This window comes from Dendrobates tinctorius, unplaced genomic scaffold (genome assembly GCF_039654945.1).
Source record: "Dendrobates tinctorius isolate UK_male_01 unplaced genomic scaffold, ASM3965494v1 ptg000070l, whole genome shotgun sequence".
Lineage (NCBI taxonomy): Eukaryota > Metazoa > Chordata > Amphibia > Anura > Dendrobatidae > Dendrobates > Dendrobates tinctorius.
The window spans coordinates 100,013,569-100,032,300 of NW_027361738.1; the positions used below are offsets into that span (position 1 = coordinate 100,013,569).

General features: G+C 47.4%; 1 protein-coding gene across 11 annotated transcripts in view; it reads right to left on the reverse strand.

Annotated features, from left to right (window-relative positions):
• MAP4 (microtubule associated protein 4) overlaps positions 1–18,732 on the reverse strand; it is an 83,436-nt gene that overhangs the window by 14,826 nt on the left and 49,878 nt on the right. For all 11 annotated transcript variants that reach the window (XM_073582227.1, XM_073582236.1, XM_073582232.1 and 8 more), the window contains 2 exons: positions 17,960–18,073; positions 15,261–16,970 (listed from right to left, as the gene is read on the reverse strand). In XM_073582227.1, the coding sequence (XP_073438328.1) occupies positions 15,261–16,970; positions 17,960–18,073 (1,824 nt within the window). The remainder of the gene's footprint in view (positions 1–15,260; positions 16,971–17,959; positions 18,074–18,732) is intronic.

Here is an 18,732-nt window from a genome sequence, read left to right on the forward strand (position 1 = left end):
CACTGTGTACATACATTACTGATCCTGAGTTACATCCTGTATTATACTCCAGAGCTGCACTCACTATTCTGCTGGTGCAGTCACTGTGTACATACATTACATTACTGATCCTGAGTTACATCCTGTATTATACCCCAGAGCTGCACTCACTATTCTGCTGGTGCAGTCACTGTGTACATACATTACATTACTGATCCGGAGTTACATCCTGTATTATACTCCAGAGCTGCACTCACTATTCTGCTGGTGCAGTCACTGTGTACATACATTACATTACTGATCCTGAGTTACATCCTGTATTATACTCCAGAGCTGCACTCACTATTCTGCTGGTGCAGTCACTGTGTACATACATTACTGATCCGGAGTTACATCCTGTATTATACTCCAGAGCAGCACTCACTATTCTGCTGGTGCAGTCAGTGTGTACATACATTACATTACTGATCCTGAGTTACATCCTGTGTTATACTCCAGAGCTGCACTCACTATTCTGCTGATGCAGTCACTGTGTACATACATTACATTACTGATCCGGAGTTACATCCTGTATTATACTCCAGAGCTGCACTCCCTTATATTTCTGTGGTGCAGGTCATCATCCTTCAGTGATGGAATAGCTCATCACAGGATGTAACCAAAACTAGAAAAAACCCTTATGCTTTACACTGCAGGCTTCATTCAGAAAACCAAAAGCATGACAGTATAAAGATTTTTTCTTTTTGCCTCTGTGGGAACATCTGCGCTGCGTGTAACTAAAGCCGCAATTTATATAAGAGGCTAAAAAAGCAAATCATGTCCATTTTATTCTTCTTTTACTACAATCCTCAGCGGACGACTAATCCGGCTTGAGACTGCGGCCACTTCAGTAATAACTGTCCCAACATAACCCATGAGCTGAAATAATGATGTGCGAGGGGCCGGCCGTCACTCACTGCTGCCCCCGCGAGCCCGCCCCGTTTATTAATACATGGACGGGTTAGAACAATCACCCCCATCATTAGGAGGAAAAACTAATTGTGATATCTGGCAACGCTGAGAGATGAAGACGTGTGATGGCGTCAGCGGCGGACCATCAAAAACCACCTAATGGGCAGATGGCGGACCATCAAAAACCACCTAATGGGCAGATGGCGGACCATCAAAAACCACCTAATGGGCAGATGGCGGACCATCAAAAACCACCTAATGGGCAGGGGGCGGACCATCAAAAACCACCTAATGGGCAGGGGGCGGACCCCGCCACACCAGGGTGGGGGCGGACCCCGCCACACCAGGGTGGGGGCGGACCCCGCCACACCAGGGTGGGGGCGGACCCCGCCACACCAGGGTGGGGGCGGACCCCGCCACACCAGGGTGGGGGCGGACCCCGCCACACCAGGGTGGGGGCGGACCCCGCCACCCATAGAATCCATTAGAGTTTCTAATGCAGAAAATCCCCCGGGGACACATAAGTAGAAGACCCTTAAGCCTGCGCAGCGTGCTGTTGTGGTAATGCACTGCCTGTGCGCTTCGCGCAGACCCTCGTTCCTCGGTATCGGGGCAGCTGCATTACTCAATTGTTGCACCGAAGCTTCACCCTCGTTCCATGTGAAAGCACCAGAGTAACAGCGGCCAGACTGGTTGCCCTCCCGTCCGGACCGTGCATCACGTGCTGTAGGACCACCTTACAAGAGGAAAATCTATAAATGTTTACAAAGGACGAGACGGATGAAGGAGACGACTGGAACAAAAAGATTATGAACATTTTATTCAAATCCTAAATACGTGTGTTTTGTGCAAAAATATTTGCAATTGGGTTTCATTAAAAATCCGACACTTAAAGACTTCAAATCTAAAAGTAGATTGTCGGCTGTAGAAGGAGTTGACTGAGAAGCGGTCAGCGAGCTTGTCACTAATCATAAATCACCCATCACATGGTTACACTCTCCTCAGAATGAGCTCACTGACTGATCCTCAGTTAACTCATTCAGCAGCCAGCAATGTACCGAGAAACAAAACCTATCAAAGCACAAAAGGTGCAACGTTTGTACTAAGACTCAATGGCAGACATTATTAATCTGCTTGATTTTTGGGCTATAAATTAACATGAGAATCGGGGGGTGATCGGGGTCCTGATCCGAGGAGACTTTACCCCTGGGCTCCAATGATCGCTGCTCTCGGCATTAGCGCAATGTGATCTAATGGCTCATGTGAAGCAGAACACTTTCGTCGGCGGAGTTCTTCCCGTTTTGGGCAGATCCCATTATACAGAGCCTCCGTAATCTGCTCTAATCTACGCTGCATTTTCTCCCATCTGACAGATGGGGTCCAGGAGTAAAATCCAGTCTGAAGCGCAGATTTATCTGTAATAGTCACATTTCAGAAGAGTTCCCCCCCACCCCCCCCCCCCAAAAAAAAATGTGATTATTCTTTCGAGGTCTTACATATGATTTATAGCCAATCTGGCCGCCATTGCTAAACATAAGGCGTTATCACCACCATCCCCAGGTCCAGAAACACTCCCCTCCCAGTGCCCTGAGTGACCGTCGCGGCTTTCCTACAATCTACAGTTCTATCCTCCTAAATGATCAGATGCGCTGCCACATTCCACCTGTAGAGGCCGCTGCAGAGACCACAGGCCGGCAGCTACTACCCCCCAGGACAGCCGGTGTATGCCGGGGAGTGGGGTCAGTTACAGCCTACACAGAACAAGGGGAAAAAGTGAAAACACATCTGCACCATCAGACCACACATTAGGCATCATTTGTATTCTGTAACCATAGAGACACAGATCTGCAGAGAATGTGCAGACACAAAACGGGAGAGGTTTTTTTTTGTTTTTTTTTTTTTTTAAACTGAAAGTTGCATCACTGGTTGTAAAAGTGCATAATCCTGCATGTAATGTGTGCTAACAAAGGCCTGGAAATAAAGAGGGGTAAGAAGCCTGAAATAAGAGCTCTGGAGATTTCGGTTGTGTTACAATTAGGATAATCCCTCTATGACCTCAATCATCTGTATACACATCATGAAGTAATGGAAGATATAGCAGAGCCACATATCTTTTACCCCCTATGATAATCAGGCTCTGGCCAAAACGGAGAGAGGGCATCTGACAAGCCGGCACCCTGCAGACAGTATGGAGGAAACACAGGAGCCATCTACTAAAAATCATCTATATTTCTGAAAGCAGCAATGGAAGCTGCCCATCATGGAGCAAGTGACACACTCAGCTCTGCTACATCTCCACACATCACAGAGGCATTTCACAGTAGATCTGGGTGAGCTGAGCATTCCCCCCCCCCCCACCCAGAACCTTTCAGGCTTCTCTCCACGTAAGCGCTCTATACCTGGAGTCCAATGAGCCCAACGTCTAATGCCCCTGAGACACTGCAACCAGGGAAAAGACACAAATGCAAGAAAATGGAAATAAGCAATCACTTGGAGAAAAGCTGAGTGACGACCAATGTGGCGGCTTTAAACACCCATGAATTCTGCAGTAGGAAAGCCAGGGAGGTAAAACTTCAGAACCAGGCGGTCGGGGGGGATGAAAAAGCCAGGACCACTAGAGATGGCCGAATACGAGATGGACATGTCCTAATGCCTTACACTTACCCTCAGAGACACCCTTCTCTTTGGGTGATAACAGCGAGGCACTAGCACTTTCCACCATTGTCTCCTCAGTCAGCCTCATGTTCTCCGGCTCAGGTCTCTTATTCTCCGAAACGTTGGATGGAGACGCGAGCGGAGATACCTCTTGCTTCGTTTCCTTCTTGTTGCCGGTGCCAGCTTCCGGGACATCGTCCAGCTTTGTCAATGGCATGGCCAAGGACAGAAGGTCCTGGCTGGTTAGGAACGGCCCAGCGCTGCCTCGCTCATCCTTAAAGACAAGATGCCCCTTCATAAGAGAGGAACAGGAGGAGGAGAAGTCCGGGATCTCACTCCTGGAGCTGAAGTCGTAGCCTGACGACTGCTCTTCGGCTACAGTCATGGACCTCTTCATGGAATTTGCTTGTTTTTTGGCCGGGACAGCTTGGCCAGGGTTCAAGCCACCAGGTGGTGACAGCAGATCAAGGTTTTCCTTGGCTCCTGAGCTCTCAGGGTACTTATCAGCAACATTGACCGTCTGAGGGACTGCCAAGTGCGAGCACTCGGACATCGCACGCCTGATGGCTTTCCGTTGATAGGAAGCTCTGTCTAGTAGCGGGCAATCATCTAGACTGTCGAGCCGATCATCTGTGTCCATGTTGAACCAGTCTTCATCTAGGTCATTAGTGTGATTGGCAGGGATAGGCTTAAAGTCGTCCTGTGCCAGCTCCACCATTGTTTTCGGCGGTTGACGGTGCATTTGGACAGCACACCCGTTCAGGTGGTTGTTAAACAGGTCGACGTGGGATGGAGAACACTTCTCTTTGCTGAAGGAATTGTCAGTCAGGATGGGGTTAAAATTGGAATTCAGACCCATGGTGCTGCGATTTTGGAAAACCACCTCTGATTCAGACTGCCCGAAAAGCTGCGATTCCTTCTCCATGGAAGACGCCATGACGTTTTTCGTTGCAGTTTTTTCCTTGTCTGTGATTGCTGAGATCGGTTCGAAGCCATCAAAGATACTACATGGTCCGGCGGTGGGTAGGGCACCCTCCACAGGCTTAGAGCAAGAGAACGGGTCTACTCCTAGGAAGGAGAGAGGGTCGGGACTGGACGGGACCTGGTTGCCTTTTGCTTGCCCTTCACACTCCTCTTTGGGTCCCAGCTGGAGGCTTTTGTCCAGTTTGGTCTCGAAGAAGCAGAGCTTGTCCTCATCCGTGAAGCCGGCGCTTTTAACGAGCCCGTCTTTGATTTGCCCTCCGGTCTTGTTCACATTCAAGCCGATCTCGTTCAGCTTCCCTTCCGTCCTATGCCATTCGTACTCGGCTTTGGGGTAGTCGGTGCCCGGGATGGTGTCGGGGGTCCTGGCGTTGCACAGTTGACTGTATTCAGGGGGCTGCTGGCTGGAGAAAGACATTGTTTTCTGGTTTGGCTCGCCCTGGCTTGTGAGAGAGACTACCGTGCAGAGAGTGAGCCGCCTCGCGCTGTGACATCACATCTGCTTCTGTGTACACGGCAGAGGATTAATCTCCACCTACAGGGTCCCACCTCCCCATAGCTGACAGCACAGCCTGGAAGAGGAAGCGCGAGACCCCCGGCAGAGCCATTGTCATCTACCCGCGCAAGTCACAATGTGTAACGGAGACGCAAATACTGCAGAGATTCAGATCGGATCCCACCATAAAGTATACTACCCCAATGACCAACTATTCACTCCGACAGCCTCCTGTAGCCCCATACGTTCACACGTGGACCCCCGCAGTGTCAGCACCGCCATGGTACATGAGACTGCACTTAGCCCGCCGCATAAAATCTCCGATACGGAAAGGTGGCGAGGGTCCGAGTCTAGTTCCCAGAGATCCATTCCTTGCCCCCAATACTGGTGAAAGGGTCACCGATTCTCAGAATGAAGGGGCTGTGGTGCGGTTTTACTAAGTGCAGGTTACCCGGATTTAAATGAAATGGCGCCTGCAGCTGGTCCCTGTCCTGCCCGATGCTCTGTAGAGACCCCCAGGGATCGGACCACCAGCGATCCACAATTGCATGCAAATTTACTTACATCCCCACACTGTATTGCCCACGGTTGTCAGTGATTAAGCTTTTCTTTTTTAATGGTTGCACCCTATAAGAGGGAGGGAGGGTCAGAGACTTTTTCCACTTTATAACACAACGTCCATTTCTGCTGCAGATCGGACTTCGGTCTCGTGTGGCCCCGGGGTCTGCGCAGACCTACTTAGCGCGGGGCCCTGGAGTGACAGGCCGCCCTTGCTTTGATTTCAGCTCCTGCTGCTATTTCGGGGCAGTGTAGCTTTGCATTAGCGGCTGTATACACAGACACAGGCAGATATCCGCCGCTGGGGGCCGGACAGATAACACCACGCGCCAACAGAAATGTCACATCGGTCCATGCACAGAACAGGCACAAGGGGTCAAATCCTGGGTAAGGCTGGGAGCGGGGGGCACATTTCACATGCTAGACCCCAAGAAAGCTATGGCGGCCATATGCACACATCCATTCCGTAAGACGCAATGGTGGCGGAGTACCAAAAAAATCAGAAACAGTCTCCTATTGGCTGGAAATATCCCGCCATTACCGTAATAATCGCTGTCAGCCAGACGAGAAAATTTTTAATTTTTTTTTTTTTTATAAAAACCCATTAGCATCGACCTTCGTCCATGACCTCCCCTCCCCCACAATCAATCCCGACGCTGCTCTGTGAATGATGCTTTATTCCTGGAAGGTGATGGGAATCCTGCCGGCACTGTAGGGGTTAACACAATCTCGATGCCTCCGCGCTATACGGAGCGATTCGCCCCCCCCTCCCCCCAATCCCTTCGCGCTATTTTTAGCCCGGCTATTTTTTAACCAAATTTAACGCTTTCCTTCCAGTTTTCTCGCTCGCTGGTTGCCATGGCAACGTCCCCCCCCCCCCCCCCCCATAAAGGAGGGAAACGAGCAGCGAGGAAGAAGCGAGCGCGGATGGAAGGAGAACAGACGTCAGAAATTCAGCGCATCGGCGTCTGGAAAAGCTGGGTCATGGCCCATGTGGCTGCTATTAATGCCGTCCCTCAGGATAAGCGCCCAGCTTTCCTGGACTATGCAACTTCAAAGTGTGAAATCTTCCGTAAAACCAAAAACGGCAAAATTTGCACAAGTTAGAGCGGATTTTATTGCAGCAATGCGTGTGGATGCCCCATAAGGGTCAGCTTAGCGTCACCCAGCTTTCCCAAGGGTCAGAAGGGAATTCTCGCTGCTCGCAGGTGCAGACATGTCGCCGTCTCGGCCCAAACACCCGTCACAATGTGACCTTCTAATGTCGTAACCACAATCTCCACCGCTACAAATGGCTTCTCCATCCCCTTCTCAAAAATCGGCCGGAGGGGAGAGGTCACCAACAATAAGTCTGAACCTCATCCCTCAGGTCATCACCTGAAAGGCGACCGATTGATGGGGCGGCGGAGACCCCCGGAGCTCAGATTGGAAATTAACACTCGGCTTTCTACATTGAAAAAATGATCCCTTCGCTCTGGTCAGTTTTGGAAACAGAAGTGGACAATCCCTTTAACTGTAGATGGAGGAGAGAACTACTAGTCCCATCATGCCCATGATGATTAGCAGTGATATTGAGGGGTATATATACTTTCCAGGGAGACTTTCCAGGGAGATACAAAAATATATAATATATAACAAAAAAAAAAATAAAAAAAAAAAAAAATGACAAAATAAAAAAATAGTAAGTAATTTTAATAAAAAAAAAATAATAATTTGCATTATTTATTAATAAAAATGTCTGATTTGCATCCATAAAGCCGCTTTCCTCCCTGTAAGATCGCCCCGTCGAGGATATAATAAACCTTTCCCTCACAATCTCTATGCTTCACCAACACAGACGTCAATCTCCCCCATTGTACAGGAACGCACAAGGGAAAAAAATCTAAATTCTCAGACCAAAACCACAAAAGACAGCAGCTGCAGGTTTTTTTTTTTTTTTAAGCAATTAAAAAAAAAAAAAAAACCACAGCAAAATTTGTAGTTTTGCAAGAAAAAAAAAAAAAAAAAAAAAAAAAAAAAAAAATTTACCACCCAACTAAGCAAAAGTCCCCATCGCAGTACTGAGCACAGCGATCAAGTCGCCAGTAACCAAAGGTGTGCAAGGAACCAGAAATGTTACCACGTTACACAATTAGACATACACAGGGGTTCACATGGGTCTGAATTTGTGGTTTGTTTGTTTCTTTTTCACAATACATAGGAATATAAAAATTCTCTGGATGCAAGCTGCACTGTAAAGAATGGTGGATTTCTATCAGATTGCTATGATTACACAAAGTCTACTTTGTAAGAAATCTCTCACCTATTAGGATCTGTAGTAGAAGAGCGTCTCGGTATTGGATGACAGTCACAAACACATTGTACACTCCATATCCGGACCCCAGTGACCGTACCGATCCCGGATCTCCTGACCTGATCCCAACGCACGGTGTCATAATAGGCTATTTGTGCAGACTGATCTGAACCCAGATCATATCATACATTCGTTCATGTAAATGTAGCCTTCCGAATACATAGAAACCAGAGATACCAAAATGTAACCCCCATTCTTTATACTGCAGGCAATGCTATATTAAAAACTGATTGCAAGAAGATTGTATACATCTCCCATGCTGGACGACCTGATATTTAATCCCTTCCCCCCCAGACATCTTTGGACTAATTGCTCCTTGGGGGGGGGGGTCCCAGTCTAAATACCGCGACACCCACAGCCTCCCGTCTGCACCGGACACTGGTGCGACTCTCAGCCATACTTACAGATGAGCGATGAAAGCTTCAGACACAGAAAACTGCAAAACCAGCGCACACGGATTAGTCACACCATGCGGAAATACTGATTATAGATTGTCTCGAGCTAAAAGGGGCCTAGCGGCATGACAACACGCTACTTTATGATTAGTGGGGGTCCGACTATTGATTTTTTGAGATGAAGGTGCACGATGATTGCAGCACCGCTCCGGGCAACGAAAACGTGAACGCAACCCTTCATTTTGGGGATCAAAGTCGGACCACTGCAGCTCATAAAGCATAAAAGCTATGGCCTAGCAATAAACCCCGACTTCATCAGGGCCCATTTGTTCATTACATTGGGGGGGTCCTTTGCTAAAGACCCCCAAAAGCATTGCAGCAGATCTGGCAATCCCAGACAGCAGCTGTAATCATTAACAGGCGAACAATCACAATATGACATTATCTTTAAAAAAAAAAAAAAAAAACCCACAAACTTAAAATTGTGGGGAAAAAAAAAAAAAAAAAAAAAAAAAAAAAAAAAAAAAAGAAAAAAAGTTTCTCATCCTCCTCATCTTCAGAAATTGATGGATATGGTTGGTTAGCGCTTGCTAGTGCGAGCATTTTTGCATTTTGTTTATTAAACTACAGCCGTTCGAGAATTTTTTTTTTTTTCCCCTCTTCACACAGCTTGCTGCCTAGGAGACCGACCACCACCACTGTCTCCCTGGTAAGTGCTGCTCTGAAGGTGGTAGTATTCGGAGCGTGGGTCCAGTGGTCACGGCCTGCTTTTACAGGCAATGCTTGAGAGCTAATAGAAATGAGCTTGTAAGCACTGTGCATGTTTGGCCACCACTACTAAAGACTAGTGGTGGTCGGTCTCTTTGGCAACGAGCTGTAAACTAACAGAAAAAAAAAAAAAAAAAAGTGTTAATATCTCAAGAAAGATTGAAAATTTTGAAGCAAACTAAATTACAAGAGTGTTTGTTTTTACAAGCTCTATCAGACAATATCCAGTTATAAAAGTAAGAATAACAAAGGTTAATAACAAAAGCAGTTTTCAGATTGAGGTTATTGTTCACAACATGCATATCAGACCCAAGACTCAATTGGATGCACCAACACAATGGTAAAAGGATGCTGCCCCTTTAAATGACCCTTTACCGGCAGCTCTTACGTGGTGTATGGGATTAGCGGGGTATACCGGTAATATTAGCAGTGCATCACACAAGCAGCCAAACCTCGTCCCGGTGCTGTGGTGAGTGCGGCCATGCTCTGCTTGTAAACACCATGCCAGAGGATGCAAAATATCACACACCTTTTTCCGGTCTGACATGGGCTTCTTTTGGCTGCTCGGGTTTTTCCGCAGCAGGTCCTGCCGCTCTAGAAAGTGATGGTGGTCGGGCAGCTTCTCTGGCTTTGGTGGGCCTCATGTAGCCCTTCAGAACCTCAGTCTTGTTACTCTTCTGAGGGGTCTTCTCTGTAGCAGGACGATCTTTAAGACCAGGAGCTGAAGGAAAGACCCTCATTTTGGTCTTCAAAATATCTTTGGTGGCTTCTCCAGTAGAAGATTTAGTTGCGGCAGGGAAGGATTTAGCGCCAACTTTTTGCCGTTTGGTTGCATCACAGCCAGTTTTACTACGTTCAGAAACATTTTGGACGACATCTTTGACATCAAGAAATTCTCCAATCTTTGCCGAGTCCTTGGTGGAGGTTCCTACCTCTAAAGAACCTCCTTCAACATTGAAATTATAGTCAATGTTGTGTTTGGGCATAAAAGAATAATTCCCAAGGGGATCTGGGTCCTCACACTTTGGCTCCAGTTTTGGTGAAAATACGCAACCTTCACGATTGGAACGTGACTTCTCCACTGAAGAATCCGGAGGTTCTGCCAATTTTTTTGGGAGATTTTGATCTGGAGTTCTACATTCCTCTCCAGCTCCTGAAGACTCTGCTGACTGAGGGGGCAGATTTGCATTAGGAGGTCCATTCTCATCTGACTTCAGCTCTATTTTTTTAGGAGGCGTTTCTCCAGCAAGTGCCGAGATGTCGTCACTCAGCCCTTGTAATAACGGAGCAATGGTTGGAGATTGTTTTTCTGGCTGGACATAAGGAGGAAAGATGACATCGTCAAGGTCTAGGTCCATTCGTTGAGGAAGAACCTTCGCTTCTTGCTCTTTCGAAGACAAGTCCACTAATGGAGAAGGAATCAAGACACCTTTTGCCGAATCTTCCACATGATCATTTGTAACAGGATCATCATTGGCACTCATCAGTCCAGCATCTATCAAATTGGAGCTGTCCTTCTCTGAACTATGAGGACGCTTTAAAGACCCACGCTCGGCTTTCTTAGAACCTGACAACTTTGTTTCCTGCAGATGGTCACTTGGCTGGAAGGGGAAGTCAGAAACCTCGACCCCTCTGTCCCCTGCATCGGATACACTTTTTGTACCATTTGGCTTTGCCTTTACTTTTCCCCTTTTGCTTTTCATTTGCCTCTCAAAGGAAGGGCTTCCATCAGTTTGAGCTTTTATTGGAGATGAAAGTGGCTGCTGAGTTTGGACCGTTGGCTCGGACTGACCCACAACAGCAGGAGAACTGGAGAGTCTGGGTTTAATGATTGTACCTGACAGATTTTCAGGGACGGGTTCTGCACCAGGCCAATTTTCAGGAAAGGGCTCTTTGGTATCTAGCAGTGTATGAAGCTCATCTACTGGAATAGTGGCCTGAGCCTTTCCAGGTTTATAGTAATCTAGATTTGTAATAGGTTTACTTTCTGGAAGGGGCTCTTTGTTGCCAGGGACAACATTTGGCTTACATTCAGGAGTGAGCTCCTCATTGCACTGGACAGTAGCTGGCTTATCTGCTGGAAGGGCTTCCTTGTCACCCAAAACTGTATCTGGCTTTTTTTCTGGATGAGGAGGTTTGAGGTCAAGAACTTCTCCCTCATTTTCTGGAACAGACTCTTTAATGTCAAGGACTGCACTAGGCTTGTCTGGAGAAGGAGCTTTAAGCTCAAGGAGTGCACCAGGCTTATTGTCTGGAGGGCGCTCATGTTCTAATTTACTTTTTGGAGCACATTTTTTTTCACTTAGGACTGCACTAGGCTTATTTTCTGGAGGAGATTTAATTTCCAGGACTGCACTAGTTTTATTTTCTGGAGAAGGAGCTTTAAGGTCCACGACTGCACTGGGCTTATTTTCTGGAGGAGATTTAAGGTCCAGGACTGCACTAGGCTTATTTTCTGGAGAAGCTTTAATGTCCAGGACTGCACTGGGCTTATTTTTTGGAGAAGTAGATTTAAAGTCAAGGACTGCACTAGGCTTATTTTCTGGAGAAGGATCCTTAAGGTCAATGACTGCACTAGGCTTATTTTCTGGAGAAGGATCCTTAAGGTCAATGACTGCACTCGGCTTATTTTCTGGAGAAGGAGCTGTAATGTCCAGGACTGCACTAGGCTTTTCTGGAGAAGGAGCTTTAATGTCCAGGACTGCACTAGGCTTATTTTCTGGAGAAGGAGCCTTAAGGTCAATGACTGCACTCGGCTTATTTTCTGGAGAAGGAGCTTTAATGTCCAGGACTGCACTGGGCTCATTTTCTGGAAGAGATTTAAGGTCCAGGACTGCACTGGGCTTATTTTTTGGAGAAGTAGATTTAAAGTCAAGGACTGCACTAGGCTTATTTTCTGGAGGAGCTTTAATGTCCAGGACTGCACTAGGCTTATTTTCTGGAGAGGGAGCCTTAAGGTCAATGACTGCACTAGGCTTATTTTCTGGAGGAGCTTTAATGTCCAAGACTGCACTAGGCTTATTTTCTGGAGGAGATTTATGGTCCAGGACTGCACTGGGCTTATTTTTTGGAGAAGGAGCTTTAATGTCCAGGACTGCACTAGGCTTATTTTCTGGAGAAGGAGCCTTAAGGTCAATGACTGCACTAGGCTTATTTTCTGGAGGAGCTTTAATGTCCAGGACTGCACTAGGCTTATTTTCTGGAGGAGCCGCCTTAAGGTCAATGACTGCACTAGGCTTATTTTCTGGAGAAGGAGCTTTAATGTCCAGGACTGCACTGGGCTTATTTTCTGGAGGAGATTTATGGTCCAGGACTGCACTGGGCTTATTTTTTGGAGAAGTAGATTTAAAGTCAAGGACTGCACTAGGCTTATTTTCTGGAGGAGCTTTAATGTCCAGGACTGCACTAGGCTTATTTTCTGGAGAGGGAGCCTTAAGGTCAATGACTGCACTAGGCTTATTTTCTGGAGAAGGAGCTTTAATGTCCAGGACTGCATTAGGCTTATTTTCTGGAGAGGGAGCCTTAAGGTCAATGACTGCACTAGGCTTATTTTCTGGAGAAGGAGCTTTAATGTCCAGGACTGCATTAGGCTTATTTTCTGGAGAAGGCGCTTTAATGTCCGGGACTGCACTAGGCTTATTTTCTGGAGGAGCCTTAAGGTCAAGGACTGCACTAGGCTTATTTTCTGGAAGACACTCGTTTTCTGGCTTGCTTCTTTGAGCAGATTTTCTATCACCTCGAACTGCAACAGGCTTATTTTGTAGAGTGGACTCTTTGGTATTAAAGACTAGACAAGGCAAACTTTCAGAACCTTTATAGACTAGCATTATATCAGGCTTGCCTTCTAGTTCGTTGCTGGCTGGGACTGTAGCAGACTTTTTTTCTGGAAAAAAATCCATGAGTTTGCCAAGCTTAGCTTCTGGCGTAGATACTCTTCCATCCAAGACCTCCACAGGTATCATTTCTGATATAGACTCCTTGTTACCCAGGACCAGATCTGGATTATTTTCGAGGACAGGCTCTGCGCTATACAGAACAGTATCAAGCATTTTGCCTCCCTGGACTGTACTGGGTCTACCTTGAATGGACTCCTCGCCCAGGACTGTGCTAGTCTTATTTTCTGGAACGGCCAGCTTGTCAGCCACAACATTATCAGACCTACTGTTTAAAAGTGAATCTTCACAACCAGGCTTATTTTCTGGAAAATGCCTCTTACCGTCAGACTTGGCTTCTGAAGGCGGCACTTTGCCATACGGGTCAGTACCAGACATCTTGTCTAGACCACCTAGATTTTTGTCTTTTTGGGCTGAACTAGAATCATTCTTTGGAGTAGGTGTTTTTAATTCAGGCTTTATAGATCCCAATACTAAGCCAACTACTGTGTCTGTGAGCTTTAAAGGTGTAGAGGGGATATCCTCATCCAAGCCAACTGGTAACGGGACAGAACCAGTGAACGTGTCGCTTTTATTACAAGCTTTGCTGTGCGGCAGAACATCGCCGTCTAACCCTGATGTCTTTCCAAATACCAGCAAGTCTCCAGATACGCTTTTATGGTCTCTACCAAGTCTAAAGTCATCATCTAGGAGATCTTCGGTGTCACAGAGCAAATTTTCATTCGGATTCTTTTTTTTATGCCCTCTCTCGTGGGCTTTTTGGAATTCATCTGGTATTACAGGAGGCAAATATTTTTCACCCCAGTCTGGACTGGATGACACATGACCAGCCTGCAGATCTGATTCTAATCCTTTCTGCCAATGCTTTGAGTCTTTTGAGTGCCCTCCACGGCTATAATTTCCAGCTCTCTTATCCCTTTTTTTAGGCTTGTCCCATTTCACAGTCTCGGGTCCACCGGGTGAGGACGGGTCGGCGGAGTACTCCTTTTCCGAGATGTTCTCCTTGCATTCGTCTCCTTTCCATGGAGCGTTCAGAGATTTTTGCTCTGAAGTCTGGAGCAGAATTTCAGGATGTAAATAAGGACACTTGGTGACATCTGTGTCAGCAATTCCAAATATAGCCTCCATAGGAGAGTCAGGTTTCCCACTTTCTCCCATGAGGGAAGGCCGTGTGTCGAAAAGGCTTTTATCCACTTGGTCGGCAGGTGGGGACTCCAAGTGTCTGACTGAGGGAGAATCAATGTTTTGTGGAGCTTGCGTTTGTTTCTCTGGAGGATACAAGGTCGGGTCACCTTCCCTCTCCGAGCAGCTCTCCCGGGTAGACTTGGCTGCGGTGGGATTAGCGGCAGGCACTGTGCCATTTGCTGCACTTAGTGTCTCTCTCTTAGCAATACCCAGTGGTTGCTCAAACAGATGGTCTTGTCTTGTAAGAGGCTCCACGTGTCCCATCTGCCCAGCACTGGAGTATAAAGCCTCACTGCCAGCCCTAGCAAATGGGTCTTCCTCACCAAACTCCAGATCTCTGGGTGCAAAAGTCTTCCTCTGTTTTGTTTTCTTCTTTTTCCTTTTCATGGATGCCTGGATGCCTTCTGGATCTCCCGCATCTCTTGTGGCTTCCTTTCTGCTTTCCATCATGTCGTGGGCTTTTTTGTGCAAAGCTTTGGCTCTAGAGGCTAAGGATTCGGAATAACCAGGCTGGGCAGGAGGTAGATTTGGATTAGGACTGGGCTCAAGGAGTGCGTCCGAAACGGGTGCCAGAGCAGTTTTCGCTCTGCCCAGCCGTCGGTCACTGGTTTTGCAAATGTTTTGCTTTAGGGGCACTGTAGATATAACAGGAATATCAGGTTTATTCCCCAAAACTAAAATCAGATTCATATTAAATGAGCGTCAGAGAATAGATATAGCTCTTAGAGGAAACACCAAAAAAAACAAAACAAAAAACCTTAAATGGTAAACGTAAAAACAAAAAAAAAATACGGTAGATATTACAGCATTATAAAAACACTGGTATAGTATATTATGTGTCTCCAGATTATTCCCATCTGACAAATATTGAACTTTCCAAAAATTCGGTACAGAAAATGAGAGAAAAAAAAAAAAAGTGTTATGGAGACACTTGGAAAGAAAATTCAAGACCAGCAAAGGGGAGATCAATATCCCCAAAGTGCCAGAGTGAAATATAAAACTAAAAACCAATCTACAATAATGATACAGTAATGCATTTGTCTTACCTTGGTCTCCAGGATGCTGGTTGACATCTTTCACCACTGGGTTTACTGGTTCTTCAGGTGTTTGGTTTTCTCCTGTTACAAGTGGAGTTGGTGCCTCTGCTGGGATTTGGCTGACAAGTGAGGTCAAAGTAGACTCCTCCGGAGCAAAGGTAGCAAGTGGAGCAGAGGTCTCCAATACAGGGGTTGGAGCAGCAGGTGAGGTCGGAGCGTCTACTTCCTTGGTTAATGCAGCAGGAGAGGCCGGGACCTCTACGTCCTCAACTAAGGCAACTGATGAAGACAAAGCTTCCTCAACCAGGGAAGCTGGAGCCTCCTGTTCCTGAGCCAAAGCCACTAGAGAAGCTGGAGCCTCCTGTTCCTGAACCAAAGCAACTGGAGAAGCTGGAGCCTCCTGTTCCTGAACCAAAGCTACTGGAGAAGCTGGAGCCTCCTGTTCCTGAACCAAAGCTACTGGAGAAGCTGGAGCCTCCTGTTCCTGAACCAAAGCTACTGGAGAAGCTGGAGCCTCCTGTTCCTGAACCAAAGCTACTGGAGAAGCTGGAGCCTCCTGTTCCTGAACCAAAGCTACTGGAGAAGCTGGAGCCTCCTGTTCCTGAACCAAAGCTACTGGAGAAGCTGGAGCCTCCTGTTCCTGAACCAAAGCTACTGGAGAAGCTGGAGCCTCCTGTTCCTGAACCAAAGCTACTGGAGAAGCTGGAGCCTCCTGTTCCTGAACCAAAGCTACTGGAGAAGCTGGAGCCTCCTGTTCCTGAACCAAAGCTACTGGAGAAGCTGGAGCCTCCTGTTCCTGAACCAAAGCTACTGGAGAAGCTGGAGCCTCCTGTTCCTGAACCAAAGCTACTGGAGAAGCTGGAGCCTCCTGTTCCTGAACCAAAGCTACTGGAGAAGCTGGAGCCTCCTCTTCGTGAACCAAAGCCACTGGAGAAGCTGGAGCCTCCTCTTCGTGAACCAAAGCCACTGGAGAAGCTGGAGCCTCCTGTTCCTGAACCAAAGCCACGCGAGAAGCTGGAGCCTCCACTTCCAGAACCGATGCAATAGGGGAATATGGAGCCTCCTCTTCTGGAATCGATGCAACAGGGGAATCAGGAGCCTGCTCTTCCTGGACAGATGCAACAGGAGAGGCTGGATCCTCTTTTTCTGGGTCCAACACAACAAAGGAAGCTGGAATCTCCTCTTCTGTAACTGAGGAAGAAGGAGAAGCTACAAACTCTTCCTGGTCCAATGCAATGAGGGACTCTTGACCTCCCTCTTCCTGCACCAATGTCAAAGGGGAGGATGGAGATGCTTCCTCCTGGATGAAATCAGAAGGGGGTGAACCTGGAGACTCTCTTTTGTGGTCTGAAGCAATAGACAAGGCTGAAATGACTTCTTCAGGGTTGAATGAAGCAAGTGAGGCCTGAGGTTCTTCCTGGATCTCTGCAGGGAACTCTTGGATAAAGGAAGATTCCCTTGTGTCCGCTATGAATTCGGCAGGTGAGACGGAGGGCTCCGCAGAAAACGGAGCTTCAGGAGGAGATCGAGGAGAAGTCACCTGCTCTGCACTGAAGTCTTCTTTGGGTTGAAGGACGATGGATGCTTCGAGCTGACAACCATCACCAACAGCAGGATTGGGGAGACCTTCATATACATAACTTTCAGTAGTTGGGTCAGAACCTTCGATGTAGGCAAAAATGATGTCTTGACTGCTAGGATCTGGATTTAGCAAATCTTCTGGAAGATAAAAAAATAAAAAGGTACAAAATGATTGATAAGAAGCTACTAGGAGATAGAGAGGATGAAACAAACAGGTGAATTTTTGGGGGAAGAGTCAGGCCTGAGCCAAGCAGGTGCAAACACACAATAACCAAACGCTCGCTGACAGACTATACACAGAGGACAAAATGACTAAATGGCTGCAAGGCGGACAGAAGCTGCAAGATGCTGTAAGACAGTAGCACATGCTAAGGCGCCCCCCAGAGATGCGCAGGATAAAGTAGTGACAGCTACAACCCCGAGTCCAACATACGCGACTGCAAAAATGGTGCACACATGTAACCGCAGGGGCGCAGGCGATGCACAACTAGTTGCCCTCATTAGCTCGGACAAGGGACCTCTGATCTAAGGAAGATTAATTACTACGGAATTTTGGGCACCTGTGTAATTCATGCATGGCCACGTATAAATATGGTGTTCCCGAGAAAGTTTACACACCTCCGACCTACTGACAAGCCTTAAAAAAAGGGGCTCTGAAATGCTCCGACAAGAGAGACAGGTAGCGCACATGTGCGACACTCCATTCGTTCTCTATGGGATAAAAAAAAAAAAAAAAAAAAAAAAAAAAAGACCATTGCTTGTCGCCAGCAGTCCCACAGAGAACGATAGGGGTATTTCAGAGCCCAATCTGACATTCCTATAGATCCCACCCCGCAGACGCTACCGATCAGACGTCAGGTGGGATAGCCTGTTAAGAGGGTAGCCTGACTGTGCACAAGGACTGCAGACATGACGCTTTAGATGAGATTGCGTCCCCGCTGGAGGGTGCGGGACACGTCTAGTGTTCACTATATAAACCATCCATACGCCTTTTAAAAAAAAAAAAAAAAAAAAAAAAAAAAAAAGGGACACTTAGCAGGATGCCACAAATACCAAATGAAGCAGCCAGTCCACGTTCCTATACCGGGACGGGTCTACATTACAGCGTCTACGTGTCATCTCCTTACCTCCGTCATGTCTCTCCACATAGGAACTTCCCAAGTCCGGTAGGAGCTGGCTTTCTGAGGAAGGAGCGGAGTCGAGTGGAGTCTCCTCAATTTTCAGCTGATTTCCCTCGTGTTCTGCAATGCACAAACAGGAAAGTCACCACGACTTGCATAGGCCTGGTGTCCTCTGTTGGGGGAACTACAAGTCTCAGAATAATCTGTCAGCAACAGGTGAAAAAAGTAAGATACTAAATCCGCTGGAAGACATTCACAGCCTTAATGCAAATGTAATGGACATGGCAGCGGCCCCCTCTGCAGAAATCCGACACGGGGCAGGGTCCAGCTGGAGCCATGCATGTCACCAGGAGGTCCGAGCTTAGAAAAGAAGGAGAATCCGGGGCCGGGAAAGTCACCGATCACAAGGCAGAAGAAAACAGGTCGGAGAAAGAAAAGTTCTGTCCTGTGAGTCAGCAGAACCGTCCGGAGAGGAGCAGGACTTCTGGTAAATTAGACAGCGCTTCCTCAGCAATCCTGAGGGGCCGCGGGGACACGAGAGGCGTCCGCTGATTAAAAGTGAATGAGGCCGAGAGACAGCTGCACGGGGCAGTCTATAAGACCACGCATGACGAGCCGCAGAGGAACGATCACTATGTCTGAAACCAGGAAAGTTACACGAGAACTGGATCCTAATGCCGAGACCTGCGAACTGCCAAAAGCCCAGAGCCCCATCATATAAGAGCGGGACAGGAATAGCCGCAGCCGCCACGCTTATCACATCCACTATGGTGGAGGGG